Below are 13,812 nucleotides of genomic sequence, written 5' to 3' on the forward strand. Positions count from 1 at the left end.
CTGAACCTTCAGCCTACTCCTGATAAAATCTGGAGATACTTGCACTTTGTTGTTTGCTTTAGTAGTCAGGTGACTGAATCCTGACTTTACACTTTCCTCTTTCATGTTCTAGGTCCAGCAACGGAGACAAGAGCTAGAGCAGGTTCTGGGGATACGACTCACCTAAGCAGGTTCCAGAGCAACGTGTGCTTACATTCCATGTGCCTTACTATTCATATGCTGGATCTGATCTTTTTGTATCTCTATGTTATACACCCTGTTAATTTAGAATAGCTGTACATCAGCCCTCAGGTACGATAGAAATGAGTTGATTTTACGTTACTTTCCTACAAGTTTTGGTTAAAACAACAAATAAAGCAAATGTATAAATCTCTGGCACCAAAGGCATGGTGAAAATAGTAAATCAATCAGATATTAGCTTTCGTCAGTCTGGTGCAAATCTGATTGGTTGAGATGGGTTACTGCATAATGTGCAATTTTTACCTTGTTGTTAAATATAAACTTATATATGTCACAATTTCACAGCCAGAACTAAAATTTAGCCAAGTGTATTTTGAGGGGCTGGCAGGGCATGCTGGGACTTGCAGTTCCACAAGAGCTGGCTATTTAGACGTTTTTTTAGGTATTGAAATATATAACTAAGCAAGTGGAGTACAGATCTAGTGGTAATTTAAGTTTTGATGAAAGACATCTATTCTAGATCTCAATTTGTCCCCGATATGATCTCCTTGGTGTACTTTAAGTTAAAAGGACTTGAATTCAGTGTTCCTGGTGCGTTGCAGTTTTAAGGGAGCATTGTGCAGGCATAGAAAAAAATCCTTCCAACATCTCTTTCTTCACGCACGGAGAATGCATTCAGTACCGTCAGACTGTACCCTCAGGTTTGTACACCAAGGGGTATATTCACTAAACTGCGAGTTTGAAAAAGTGGAGATGTTGCTTATAGCAACCAGATTCTAGCTGTCCTTTTGTAGAATGTACTACATAAATAACTAATCTGATTGGTTGCTATAGGCAACATCTCCACTTTTTCAAACCCACAGTTTAGTAAATCTAGCCTCAGGTCTTTTCCCCAGACACATTTAGTGTCCTAACAACCTGATAGGAGATCCACAAAACATACACTGTTGGGGAGTGCTGAGGGCAGGCTTGAAAAGACGTTTCTTCAGGATTACAACGTTCAATGTACATTTCGTCTGCTGCAGTGCCAGAAGTGGCTATTTTAGGATTTGCAAAACTGTTGGGGCAAATGATCCTCACAAACCTTTGTCCTTTAAACAAAAACTCAGGAATCTCCCTGTAAAAATAAGCCCAACTGATTTTCGTGTGTTCCTTCAGCTAAATAACAAAACCCAACAACATTCCAATCAGCTTTATTATAGTAATAGTGTTAACGTGTATGTTCTTTTCTTTCTGCAAACGTTTTATTTGCACTATATTCTGGTGGGGTGGAAAATTTCAGGTTTAAAGATTTTATTTTCCCTCCAGTGTCAGGGGAAATAATGTGGTGGGTATTTTGTATTTTTTTTTCTTCCTAAGAGGACTATCGGTTTTATATATTCTTCTAAATACATAAAAAGATCTTTGCACTAATATATCTATAAGTTACCAGCAGTGAAATCTGCAAGACAGGATTGTCTCCCTCTGCTGGTGCATCATGTAAACTTTTCCAAAGTATACAAACTTCACCCCCATATAGCACAAGGAAGATGTATGGGGGAGGGGTGCTGTGAATGTACATCGCAATATGCAATAGAACGTGGCAGTTTGGAGCCATAGTGTTAGTTTCTCAGGGTGATTATGTGCAGGAGCAAATCCATTCATTTGGACCAAATATGAACCCCAAGGGCTTGCAAATGTTTCTGTAGGTAGTGGGGTTTTTTTTGTTTGCTTTTTTAATATATAGATATAAAGTTCTGATATAGGAGACAGTTGTGTGTAACTGCTTGAATGTATTTTAAGAGAGATCACAAAGCAGTGACAACAACCAAGAAAGATTCAGACAGGTCACTGTTGGCTTATGCTGGAACCGCTTAGTGCATTTGAAAGATGGCTGCACTCAGCCTGATAGTTATTGAACCACATTTTCCAACATACTGATAGTGATCTGATTGATATTCGTTATCACACTTATTTCAAGGTCACACATGCCAGCAATAGCAGTGTGCCCTGCTTCAGCTTAGTTTTAAAAGTTTTAAGCCCTCATCCCCCATTAAGTCACAGAGATCTAATTTCTTTGAGCTGTCGGTACACGGAGAGGGAGTGCGTTGCGTTCAGTGGGAGAAGCATGAACCGACTACCTGCACAGAGAGCTCACTGGACGATCCCTGTTCTCAGCGTTCCCTACTTTATGCAAGAAGGGAAGAGTAACATTTAACAGGTTGAGTGCCTTGTAGAAGGGTTAATAGCACACCACAGCCAAAAGGTCAGCAAAAAAAAAATAAAAAAATGATCTCTTTAAAATGTCATATATAGTCTGGAGAGAAAACAATAATGGCTTGAAGCAGGGTTTTATTTTAGCTTTTCTTCTTGCTATTTTTATTTGAACCTAATGGGGGCAATAACAGAAAATAAGACAGGGGGCTCCTGAAGAAGAAAAAAAACACGAGACAGGTGTGTACTGGTCCATACCAATAGACTAATAAGTGATGTTAGCATACAGTTTTTCTTCTAGATGTGGTGAGTAAATACGACTCAAGAGGCAAAAAGTGCCATCTACTTTATGTGAACCAGTTTAAAAATGTGTTTTTGCTGAAAAATTGTAGTTCTATATTTTATTTCCCTGTAAGCTAGAGGTCTTATATCTTCCTGTAATACCACTATGACCAAGAATGTTCTTTTGTTCAAAAGTTGATTAAAAGATATGGTTCGGTGGGAATAATTCTGGATGACAGAATTTTAATTTCACCCTGTGTGCCATATCAAAGACTGCTTGTGGCCTGTTATTAAGGGCTAGTTACTTAATGTACGCCAATTTCTAACACCGAGCATGCAGCCATTTTGTTGGATGAGCCAACGTCCATGGGACTGCAGCTTATCCCCCATTGCAAAAGTAGTGACATCACAGATGACTGCAGCATGTCCCCATCCAGTGAAGTGATAAGATTGTATTCTCATACATGACAAAATGGCTGCATACATTGTATGTGAGGAGCACACATTAAAATGGCTTCAATACAGTTTTATGTAGCGATGTGCAGTTTACAGGTACAGAACTGTGGAAGCAGGATCTGCATATGTTTTAGTGGTGAATATTTCCTTGTTGTTTGCAAAATTGTTATATGGTTAAATAAATAAACGCTTTTTTTCCCACTTGTTCTGTTCTTTATTAAAAACAGATCATAGAGATTCAAGTTCAATAATAATACAAAAACAAATATGGTTCTAGTTTGCTAGTAACTGAAAAGATATCCCACAGCTCACTCACTTGCTGTTCCAGCCATACCCCAGTGCTCATTCATGCACCAAGAATATTGAATGAGGGCTTGAACACGCATGCAAAGGGGAATTAAACAATCAATTATCATGTGTTAATAATTAAACTTGACATTGGCAAGAATCTTCCAGTGTGCAAACAGCTACCCCCAATTTGCTTGAAATTTACAATATGGTGTTGGCAATGACCGTTCAGTTCCCCGATTAGCATGGCGTGTCCTGAGGTGCTATAAAGAACACAGGGGTGGCTGAGAGATGGTAGACACCGGCAGCTGCTGTACACATAACAGCACTGCAGACAGCTTGTAGGAGGATTTCTCTGTATGTTCACTTCCATAATTTTTTGATAGACATGTTCTTCTCACTGTCTTTCTGCATCACCTGGAAAATGGCAGATTGGAGAAATTGGTTCGAATTATCTACACAGATACTGAGTGTACCAAATAGATATTTTTAAATCAAAACTTGATGACATTCTAAGCCAGGCTTATGCAACCTGTGGCTCTTTATCTCCTGTGTGACACAACCTACACTATCACAACATCTGGAGAACCACAGGATTACCTATCTAGATTCCCCGGGGCTGACTATTTCAAAAGTAAACCCCTGCACGCGTTCTTAGAGATGCAGTAATTCAGGTCAGATACATTCAGATAACATCTGAAGATTACACCATAGCAAAAGTACACAATTTTCAAATAGATTCAGCAGATATGTCACAAAGCCTCATCCTATAGCAGCTGATATCTGCATTGAACAAACTCTGTACACTACAATGATAAGCAGTTCAATAACAAAATAAAAGCTTACCGATCTGGCAGCGCCCGGGACCCAGCATCCTCCTACCTCGTCGCTTTTCACTGAATGTGAGAAGCAGCAGGAGAGAGGAGGATGCTGGGTCCCGGACACCGCAGGATTGGTAAGAAGACCGAAGTAATAGAAGAAAGAAGGACAAGTATGGCAAGTAAAGAAATGGAAGGGAAATAGTGATAGGAAACAGCAATGACTGTGAAAGGGGGGCGCACAGTGTGATCGTGAAGGGGGGGGGGCGCGCACAGTGTGATCGTGAAGGGGGGGGCGCACAGTGTGATCGTGAAGGGGGGGGCGCACAGTGTGATCGTGAAGGGGGGGGGGCGCGCACAGTGTGATCGTGAAGGGGGGGGCGCGCACAGTGTGATCGTGAAGGGGGGGCACACAGTGTGATCGTGAAGGGGGGGGCGCACAGTGTGATCGTGAAGGGGGGGCGCACAGTGTGATCGTGAAGGGGAGGGGCGCACAGTGTGATCGTGAAGGGGGGACGCACAGTGTGATCGTGAAGGGGGGGACGCACAGTGTGATCGTGAAGGGGGGGACGCACAGTGTGATCGTGAAGGGGGGGGCGCACAGTGTGATTGTGAAGGGGGGGCGCACAGTGTGATCGTGAAGGGGGGGGGGCGCACAGTGTGATCGTGAAGGGGGGGGGGGCGCACAGTGTGATCGTGAAGGGGGGCGCACAGTGTGATCGTGAAGGGGGGGCGCACAGTGTGATCGTGAAGGGGGGGCGCACAGTGTGATCGTGAAGGGGGGGCGCACAGTGTGATCGTGAAGGGGGGGCGCACAGTGTGATCGTGAAGGGGGGGCGCACAGTGTGATCGTGAAGGGGGGCGCACAGTGTGATCGTGAAGGGGGGCGCACAGTGTTTGATCTTATTCCTCTGAATATTAGCTGTATTTACTAAACTGTAGGTTTGAAAAAGTGCCTACAGCAACCAGATTCTGTCATTTTGTAGAATGCACTAAATAAATGACAGCTAGAATCTGATTGGGTATCATAAGCAACATCTCCACTTTTTAAAACCTGCAGTTTAATAAAAAAATACACCCAAGTCTCCCACTAAGAACTAATGTTTTGTCAGTTTATACATAAAATGGATTTTACAAAGACGACTAGATTAAGAAAATCGTGTATCCCCCAGTCTCCAAACCACACATGCACATTTCCTTCAGTATTTGACTCCGTCCATCACAATAGAAAGCATTGACTGAACCCTCTCTGTAGTCATTTCAATGCTGAACTTACATAGCCCAAACAAACTCCATCCCAGGATATAACTCTAGATCAAGAAATCCTCTTTTAGGTGTTAACTGGAACCTGCTAAATGTATGTACCCTTTCCTGCCAAAGTACCCAGATGTCACAGCAGGAGTAATAATCTTACCTTTGCAACAGCCATTTCAAAATCTTCCTGAGTAACATGTACCCTCCTCTCACGCAAAGCGTACATCCCGGCCTCTGTACACACACCCTGTAATCACATTAGAATTGTATCCGCTGTTAATATAGTGTACATCAGCCTTGCAGTTACTACCACACACCAACAAGGGTTTATGTAATAAAGAAACAATGAATCTGGTCCAGGAAGGTAACTGTTCAACAAGGTAAACAGCAAAATTAACTGGATTATAGACACAGATGATTCCAATATTATGTCTAACACAGTTTTTTTCTGATCTGAAAACAAAAGTAACTAAATCAACAATGTTTTTTTCGGATTTACCTAACTAAATGCTGTGGATATACACAACATAAACAAATATATATATTTTATTATTAGATGAAGATAGCAGTTAATCAGGTGATGAAACCGCAGACAAACATCTACAAATACTGTACTGATTAACATGGACATCTTCCTAGGAAAGAAGCTATTCAATCACTGAGAATTTGGTCTGTCATTAATTACAGGAGGTCACTTGAATTTTGCAGAACTCCCTGCAGTACAAATGCTTGGAGACAAATTAAAGGCAGGGAGACAGGGCTCTGAGGATTACTGGCATACACTCCCAACTACAAAGATGAATTGCAGGAATTCTCAAATGTGGTCTTGGTGTAAGATTTTGGAAACTGGTGTTAAATGCAGAGATGACCACGGGGGATTTTGCAATAATTTCCACATCTGGTTCCCAGAGATCAAACTGTGTCTTTGGACTATGGGCGGGGAAAAGCAGAGTTCCAAACATGCATCTGCTCCCCATTAGTCTGTCATCTGCAAGGATCTGGGTGCTGGTCCAAACACAGACACGTCACCAACAGCAGCCTCAGCTGCCAGGCTGTAATAGGCGCTCTGCATCACAGGACTCTTACCTTCACCTCTGCTCCTGAAGCCCCAGGCATCAGCTCAGCAATTTTGCGCAGGTTTATCCCTCGAGTCAGATTCATTTTTCGGGAATGGATTTTTAGGATGTCCAAACGTGCCTGGATAAATGAAGGACACATCAGTAAAGTGTATCTGGTGCCTAAGCAACAGTGGAGACATCCTTTGCTGTGAGCTGCACCAAGATATAGCTTATCATTTCACTATGAACTAATGACATCACTGAGGCAAAATTCTAGTAAATTGAGAGGCTTACTTTTGGCTCAGCACACAAACAAATGCCACCTCTGTGTAGGCAATAAGTGTACTTTAGTATAGAAGACCAAACAGGGAAACATTACAAAACTTAATAGACTCTTAATAGATGCTATGTGGAAATATTACCTCTTCATTAGGAGGAGGGAACTCGATCTTCCTGTCAATGCGGCCAGGCCGCAGTAAGGCAGAATCCAATATATCAATTCTATTGGTTGCCATGATGACCTGCGTGTGTAAAGATCCGTTAGTCCGGTAAAACACACAATACCACATGCACGTCCACTAATTAAAGAGCAAATAAACCTATTAATCAACATTTGAAAATCTGTGGACTGCAAAAACTTCTCTGTAATTATCTATTGTGGGGAAGTTCATAAGCCAGAGTAACAGACTTACAGTTCCCAGGTAATAAATATCCTCTGTATAGATTAAAGGATTCACACACAGGGGATAGACATTGTGAGGAGCAAATCCCGCTACTGGAAATACCATATTGTGTTGTTTGGGGGCAATGGGAAAGGCATTATGTAAAATGCACAACCTCCTTTAGAATCTTGAATGGGTGGGGGTGTAGCCTTGCATAATCCCAATAATAGAGCTGGTCAATAGGTGTGCACAGCATTAGTCCTGCACACAAATACATATTTGAATTTGCACCCATTGCAGTGTTACATGGTTTCCTCAGCAGCAGATTATACAGCCTGGCAAAATTTGCACTTAACAAAATCAGATCCACATCGTTCAGATTCAAAGAGGAATGAAAGACACGATTACACAGCCTCCTAATAATACAGAATATGCTGAACAGATTAATGATTTAGATCGTAGTCAGTCTGGCAGTATGGTATTAGGAAGGAGCAATTTAATGTCCGTCAGCTATAGTGAATGTGGCATTTTCACTTAATGTTTTAAATAGGTTCTAGCATTACTTTATCATGGTCTGTCCACTGTACAATGCTGCAGAATATGTTGGCACTACATGATCAAATAGAAGAAAAATGAAAAAACTAGACTACGCTTTTTGGCTTTATTCTTGTCATCCTTTGGATCATATAACTAGGGATAATTAGGCTGATGGGTTAAGCTAAAAGGAGACGTCATTTGTTTTAAATCTAGATAATGATTTAACTACACGGCCTTTCTACCTGTCTGCAACATCACTCTTCTAGTCATTGTTTTAGAGACGAGATGTGGCTTTAGCAGGTTGCAAGGGGTGTGAAGGAAATACCCCATTCCACTACAGGAAATTGGTAAGACTGAACAATGCATTTTAATTATTGTAGTTTTGGTTTACTTGCCCTTTAATAATTTTCCAGTATGTGGCCTAATTTAAGTCCTAATCCCACCTTAATGTTTTTTGTAGCCTCAAAGCCATCCAGTTGGTTCAGCAACTCAAGCATTGTACGCTGGACCTCACTATCTCCACCAGAACCTCCTTCCAACCGCGAGGATCCAATAGAATCAATTTCATCCATGAAGATAATGGAAGGTGCATGTTCACGAGCCATGACGAACAGTTCACGCACCATACGGGCACCTAAAAATGTGTAACATTTTTTAGTTTACACAGATCCCACTGGTCTGAGTTACTAAAATATATTTTTTATTTAAAATTACTGGGTGTAGTGCTTTTGAGTAGTGCAAGGTATTTTTAATAATTTCTTACTGTAGACCAGTGATTAACACATACAATGTACAATAAAAGTGCCTTATAAATTAAGGTCAAAGGTTACTACACAGCCAAAAAACAGGAAAATGTATGTGGTTCGGGACACAATAAATGTTCGTCACCTACCTTCCCCGATGAACTTTTGCACAAGTTCAGATCCGGATACACGGATGAACGTGCAGTCTGTGTGATGTGCCACAGCACGAGCCAGTAGTGTCTTCCCGGTACCTGGGGGTCCATAAAGTAACACGCCCTATAGGAAAGAGATTTTTTAATAATTCATTTAGATCTGTAAATCCCATAATATAAACCTAAAATGATATGTAGCAAATTACCCCAGCCCCCACCCACCAAAAAAAAATTAACGCTAAAAGGACTAAATTGTAGAGTCTGTAATTGCTGTTAAACTTCCATGACCCTCTGCAAGACGCTGTGAACTGGGGTAATTCAACAAACATCTGGAAATATAAAATACACATATACTCAAACATATCAATTCACCATAAATCATATTTCAAAGTATACCACTAGTGTAGTGGCAACATCTATGCTGTTGAATTCTATTTCACCCAAGGCTGAAAATGACATTTTGGGTGGAATATCCTACAGTAAATCTGATGCCCACAGATTATCTTGTCCCCCATTGTCTATTCACTTGTCTGCTCATAGTCACCCAGTATTCTTAGTGAGTTTCCTCCCACACTACAAAAACATACTAGTAGGTTAACTGGCTGCTATTAAATGTGTGTCGGGGTGCCCGCAAAATGCAAGCCTGCCAGCCCCAAGGAAACCGATTGTCTGGGATTGCGTTTTAACACGGATATTATATCCAAAACTGACAGTTTATTTAAGAAATCTAAAAAACAAAAATATGGCACTTTGAGGGTATTTAGTCATAGAAAGAACCACATACACAATGATTCTAGAAATTATACTCCTGAAAGTTTCATACAAAATTACCCCACAACTTAGGAGTCCTTTACTTGTGTTAACCTACAGCCTAGAGTAGGTTGAACCAATATTCAGCCTACTAGCTCACAAGGATATAGTTAAATACATCACATAGACAAGATGTGGATTGACGGGACTAAATATTAATTTAGCCCCTACTCGGTACGGAACGAGCTCATATTAAGAGCAGTCTCAGTCTTCCCTTTTTCAAGTAGCCCAACACAAAACAACGAATAATAGAATATTTTAACAACTAAATCTAACCTTGGGCTGTGCAATTCCCAATGCCTCAAAAAGCTCAGGATGTTTGACTGGTAGCTCAATGACTTCCTTTATCTCTTTAATCTGCTTGTCCAAACCACCAATCATCTCATATGTGGAGTCTGGGACCTTCTCCACCATCATCAGCGATACCAGTGGATCCACCTTGTTGGGCAGGATTTTATGCAGGGTGTAACTGTCATTCCTCAGTGCAACTCTGCAATTTGGAGTCACCTAAAGAGTTTGGAGTCAGAAGGATGCATTTCAATTACCATGAGTATTACACAGCAAGTTATATACTAGAACCAAACGTGTGATTCCCACAGAATACTCACATCATTTATATCTATATTCTTATCAATATCCACAACAAACTTTCCCTCAGGATGGACCTAGAAGAAAACAGGTAAGGTGGTTACACGGAGATCCATATAGTCTCATCCTATAATTACGCTGTGAGCTTTAGGGCACTCACCTTGACCAACACCTTTTTCTTATCCATGGCTCTCACTACCTCTCCAACATAGGACCCCTGTTCCTGGAGTAACTGCAACTCCTCACGCAGAAGACGCACTAAACAAAGCACAAACTTCTTTTGTATCATACACCTCACGTACAGTTTATCAACAATATGTAGGAATAAGCAAATCACAGCTGTGTGCGCACAGTATTATTAGACTGCAATGACCTATAAAAGATGTTTGTGTTCATGGAAGCTGCCATGCACTCACAGATTCATCCAGTTTTCAGGAATAAAGCACAGGAGCTATGCATTAAAAGACCACATAAGACAGCTCCAAATCTAGAACTCAGCTTGACAATTGTTTTGAGGAATCAATCAAGAGATGCAATCATACTGCTATACAGTAAAAATGTGAGTCTGCGCATGCACACTGAATGTTTAACAATGACCTATGGCCAAGAGAAGAGGAGAAGTACTTCTTTCTCCTTTCCCTGGACCATTGCTTTAAAAAAGTCCATGTATATAGTGAATCTTTCTACAAGCACCCATGATCCTTACTAAACCCTCTGTCCACCATGCATTAAAACACAAAGACCCACAGTGCTTGGGGTAGATGAATGCACACTTCCCAATATTATAATTTGTCTTGATGGTTAAACAGCTCATACAGTTAAGTCTACCTTTAGCATTTAACTCATTTCTCTGAGCTTGAAGACGTCTCAAATTCTGGCTTTTATCATTGACGACCAACTGAAGAGAGAAAAAAAAAAATGTTACAAAAACTGAGGATCTCTCTGGAGAGGAGGGGCATAGCAGGGGAGGAGTCCAAAGATTTAACAGTTAAAGTGACAAGAACTCCTGAGCCCACTACTATACCCCAATGTCTCGCAGTGTCCCACAATGGCAGGGAAGAGAAAAAAAAATGTTACAAAAACCCACTGAATAAAATACACAGAACAATAATGAAAAATAAAAACTCCATAATCAACCTTGTCAGTGGTAAAGTCACAGAATTTATTTAATGGCTACTTTATCTTCCTTGTTCACAACTGTTAGGATATTAAAAATATAATTCCACAAGTCCACAACTGTGAAACAAGATGCCTTTTATAACAGAAGCACTAGGCATCATCAAAAATATAGTTTCCATTATCTACTGAAAATTCTAAGTCTGCGAGGGCAGGTGGAAGTTTCCTGTCTGAACTGAATGAAGAACACTGCAATCATCTACAACAGAATAGCTTGTACTTCACAACATAATAAATGCAAATATTGAATATCTTAAATTCTGTCAGTTTAGAAATATTTACATCTATATTCCTATTATTGGTTATTTGTATAACTCCACAATATTACACAGCACTTTTCGGACAATATTAATTCATTCACATCAGTTCCTGCCAAGCTGGAGCTTACATTCTAGAGAGACAAGGGTCCAGAAGCCAATTAACCTGTCACTATGGTTTTTTAGACAGTGCAAAGAAACAGACGATGGCATAAATAGTACATACAAAATCCACATAGGTTGCCCTGGTCAAAATAGAACTCAAGGCCCCAGTGCTGTGAGGCAACTAGTCACTTAGCGCTACCAGTGAAAGGAGGAAGTGCTGAGTTCCTTCCACTGTACAGGATTCTGCGAAATCCCCTAGGAAGACAGGTAAAGCCATCCTGAGATATCGCTGTCTGCGCAGTACAAAGCTTCATACATTGCTAAACATTGCAGTCCCCATAATAATCTGTGAGGACTCCGATGCTGCACGGTATTCTGTGAAATCTCCTCTGTGAGGCATGTAATACGTAGCAACCATACTTAAAATATGCGGAAACAGCCATTACAGCATCTTTTAGGTGTCAAATATGCTTGATGCATAGACCCCTTTTAAGAGATGTATCTTCAGTAATTAACCAACTTGGGTTCAAAGTAATTTCCTTAGCAATAAGTAGAATAAAAATGCAGTTAGTCCTCTATAGTCAGAAAAGTTAAACAGTCATTTCAACTGTTAAAAGCTGATTTGTGATATCAACATACAAATCATTATCCGGTTGAGGATACATTATTTGGCAAAATAAGAAATAAAAAATCATATGGAATAATTCCTTCCATTACTGCACCATTTTTTATTTCTATTTGAAGCATTTCATGGAAATTAAACAAAGAATCTTGCCTGCAAATCTTCGATTTTTGACAAATAATACTGTCTCAGGCCGCTGCCGCCACGAGATTCGTCCATATCCATCTATTTAAAAACAAACAAGGAGCCCGTTATATAAGAGTACAACAGGCCAGGGATACAATCAGTGCATGGGCAAACAAATTACACACAGGTTAATGAGGATTAAATGTGGGTTAGGATGATTGCGAAAACTAACTGGGCCATACTAATACCCAGTGTGAGGGTGGTAGGACATGAATCAAAACTTTTCAGGCCTTTTAGTACTGACATTTGCTATTAACCTATAGATTGTAAGCTTGAGTGCAGGGCCAGCATACCTTTCCGCCTGTATGTATTTACCCAGTATTGTTTATTACTGTGTTTGTCCCCAATTTTAAGGCGCTACGGTATTTGTTGGTGCTAAATAAATAAATGTTGATGATGATTAAAGTGTACATATGAGTTAAGTTTTATTGAAATATAAAACCATGTACATCAGCAATGTTGTACTAGTACACATTACTAAAAACCCCATGGAAATGTAAGGGCTACAAAAAAGTTAGCTGTTGGGGTCGGGGTGATGTATTTTCCCAGATTATTGGTTTTTAACAGACACTAGGTATCCATTATGTATTCCCTAGTCAGTTTTAAATCTACATATGCTATACCCTAAACAAATTACTGTAAGGAATTCAGATTGTGTTTAACAGAAAAGGTTCAGAACCACTGTGAAAACAATAGGTAGATCGCCTGTGGCACTACAAGACACAGCAAGTCTGCATGGACTCGATGGGCCAAAACACTGGTCTCTGATATAAGTAAACCTTACAAGGACAAATAAAATGGGAGTAGATAAGTAAATCACTAATACAGCGCTCTATGATCCTAGATGCAGCCATAAAATGGAGTGGTGTGTAGCAGGTCTCTACCATAACCACTTATAAAAGTAAAATGCATACAACGAAGCTGGTAGAGGCTATTACAGATACAGAACATTTAGTCCGTGCGGGCGACAGAATATTTCCGCCAAGCCAATACCTGTTCGGCCCCATCCCCGGACATCTTGCACTCTCCCGGCGGAGCCATTCTCTTCCTCACCGTGACTCAGGACCGGAACCGGGGCATCGGCAGAGACACTGTGACGTACTTCCGGCCGTCCTGCAGTCACCATAAAACATTGTACTAGGCTAGACTGTCACTTTTCACTACTGACGCACAACAGCGCCACCTATTGTACAGCCGAAAGGAACAAGACGAGGTGAGGGCACCAGAAGATGTGTCAGAGGTTTCATTGCCTGCATTTCATAACACAGCAGTATTGTTCTAGGTTTCTGGATAAAATAGCCCTTATCAGGAATTTTCTAGTAATGCTGGAAGTAGCAGTAATTTGGGTAGTATAAAACACTTATCATTCATTAAAAGAAAGTCCATCAGCCAGCATTATTCGCAGCACATGCACAAGCTAAACTGATCTCCCATCTTGATGGTGT

General features: G+C 40.6%; 2 protein-coding genes across 3 annotated transcripts in view; one reads left to right on the forward strand and one right to left on the reverse strand.

Moving 5' to 3' along the window:
• SMARCD2 (SWI/SNF related BAF chromatin remodeling complex subunit D2) overlaps window positions 1–3,312 on the forward strand; it is a 28,505-nt gene extending 25,193 nt beyond the window's left edge. For both annotated transcript variants that reach the window (XM_075176875.1, XM_075176876.1), the window contains one exon: window positions 113–3,312. In XM_075176875.1, the coding sequence (XP_075032976.1) occupies window positions 113–166 (54 nt within the window). In that variant the 3' untranslated portion in view covers window positions 167–3,312. The remainder of the gene's footprint in view (window positions 1–112) is intronic.
• On the reverse strand, window positions 3,302–13,473 carry PSMC5 (proteasome 26S subunit, ATPase 5). The gene is made up of 12 exons (XM_075176878.1): window positions 13,361–13,473; window positions 12,335–12,406; window positions 10,850–10,919; window positions 10,182–10,279; window positions 10,042–10,098; window positions 9,710–9,940; window positions 8,621–8,747; window positions 8,172–8,362; window positions 6,952–7,050; window positions 6,558–6,668; window positions 5,632–5,718; window positions 3,302–3,816 (listed from the first exon to the last, which is right to left on the reverse strand). Exons 1-12 carry the CDS (start codon window positions 13,406–13,408, stop codon window positions 3,763–3,765), a joined length of 1,245 nt encoding a protein of 414 aa, XP_075032979.1. The 5' UTR covers window positions 13,409–13,473; the 3' UTR covers window positions 3,302–3,762.
• Between the last annotated feature and the right edge of the window lie 339 nt (window positions 13,474–13,812).

Source organism: Mixophyes fleayi, chromosome 6 (genome assembly GCF_038048845.1).
Source record: "Mixophyes fleayi isolate aMixFle1 chromosome 6, aMixFle1.hap1, whole genome shotgun sequence".
Lineage (NCBI taxonomy): Eukaryota > Metazoa > Chordata > Amphibia > Anura > Limnodynastidae > Mixophyes > Mixophyes fleayi.

Excerpts from the sequence above, each read along its gene's own strand:
- PSMC5 (XM_075176878.1), bottom strand. The coding sequence starts at position 13,408 with ATGGCTCCGCCGGGAGAGTGCAAGATGTCCGGGGATGGGGCCGAACAG. Across the intron at positions 10,099-10,181 it reads AGAAAAAGGTGTTGGTCAAG|GTCCATCCTGAGGGAAAGTT; the intron begins GTGAGTGCCCTA and ends GTTTTCTTCTAG. Across the intron at positions 8,363-8,620 it reads GCAAAAGTTCATCGGGGAAG|GTGCCCGTATGGTGCGTGAA; the intron begins GTAGGTGACGAA and ends ACACATTTTTAG.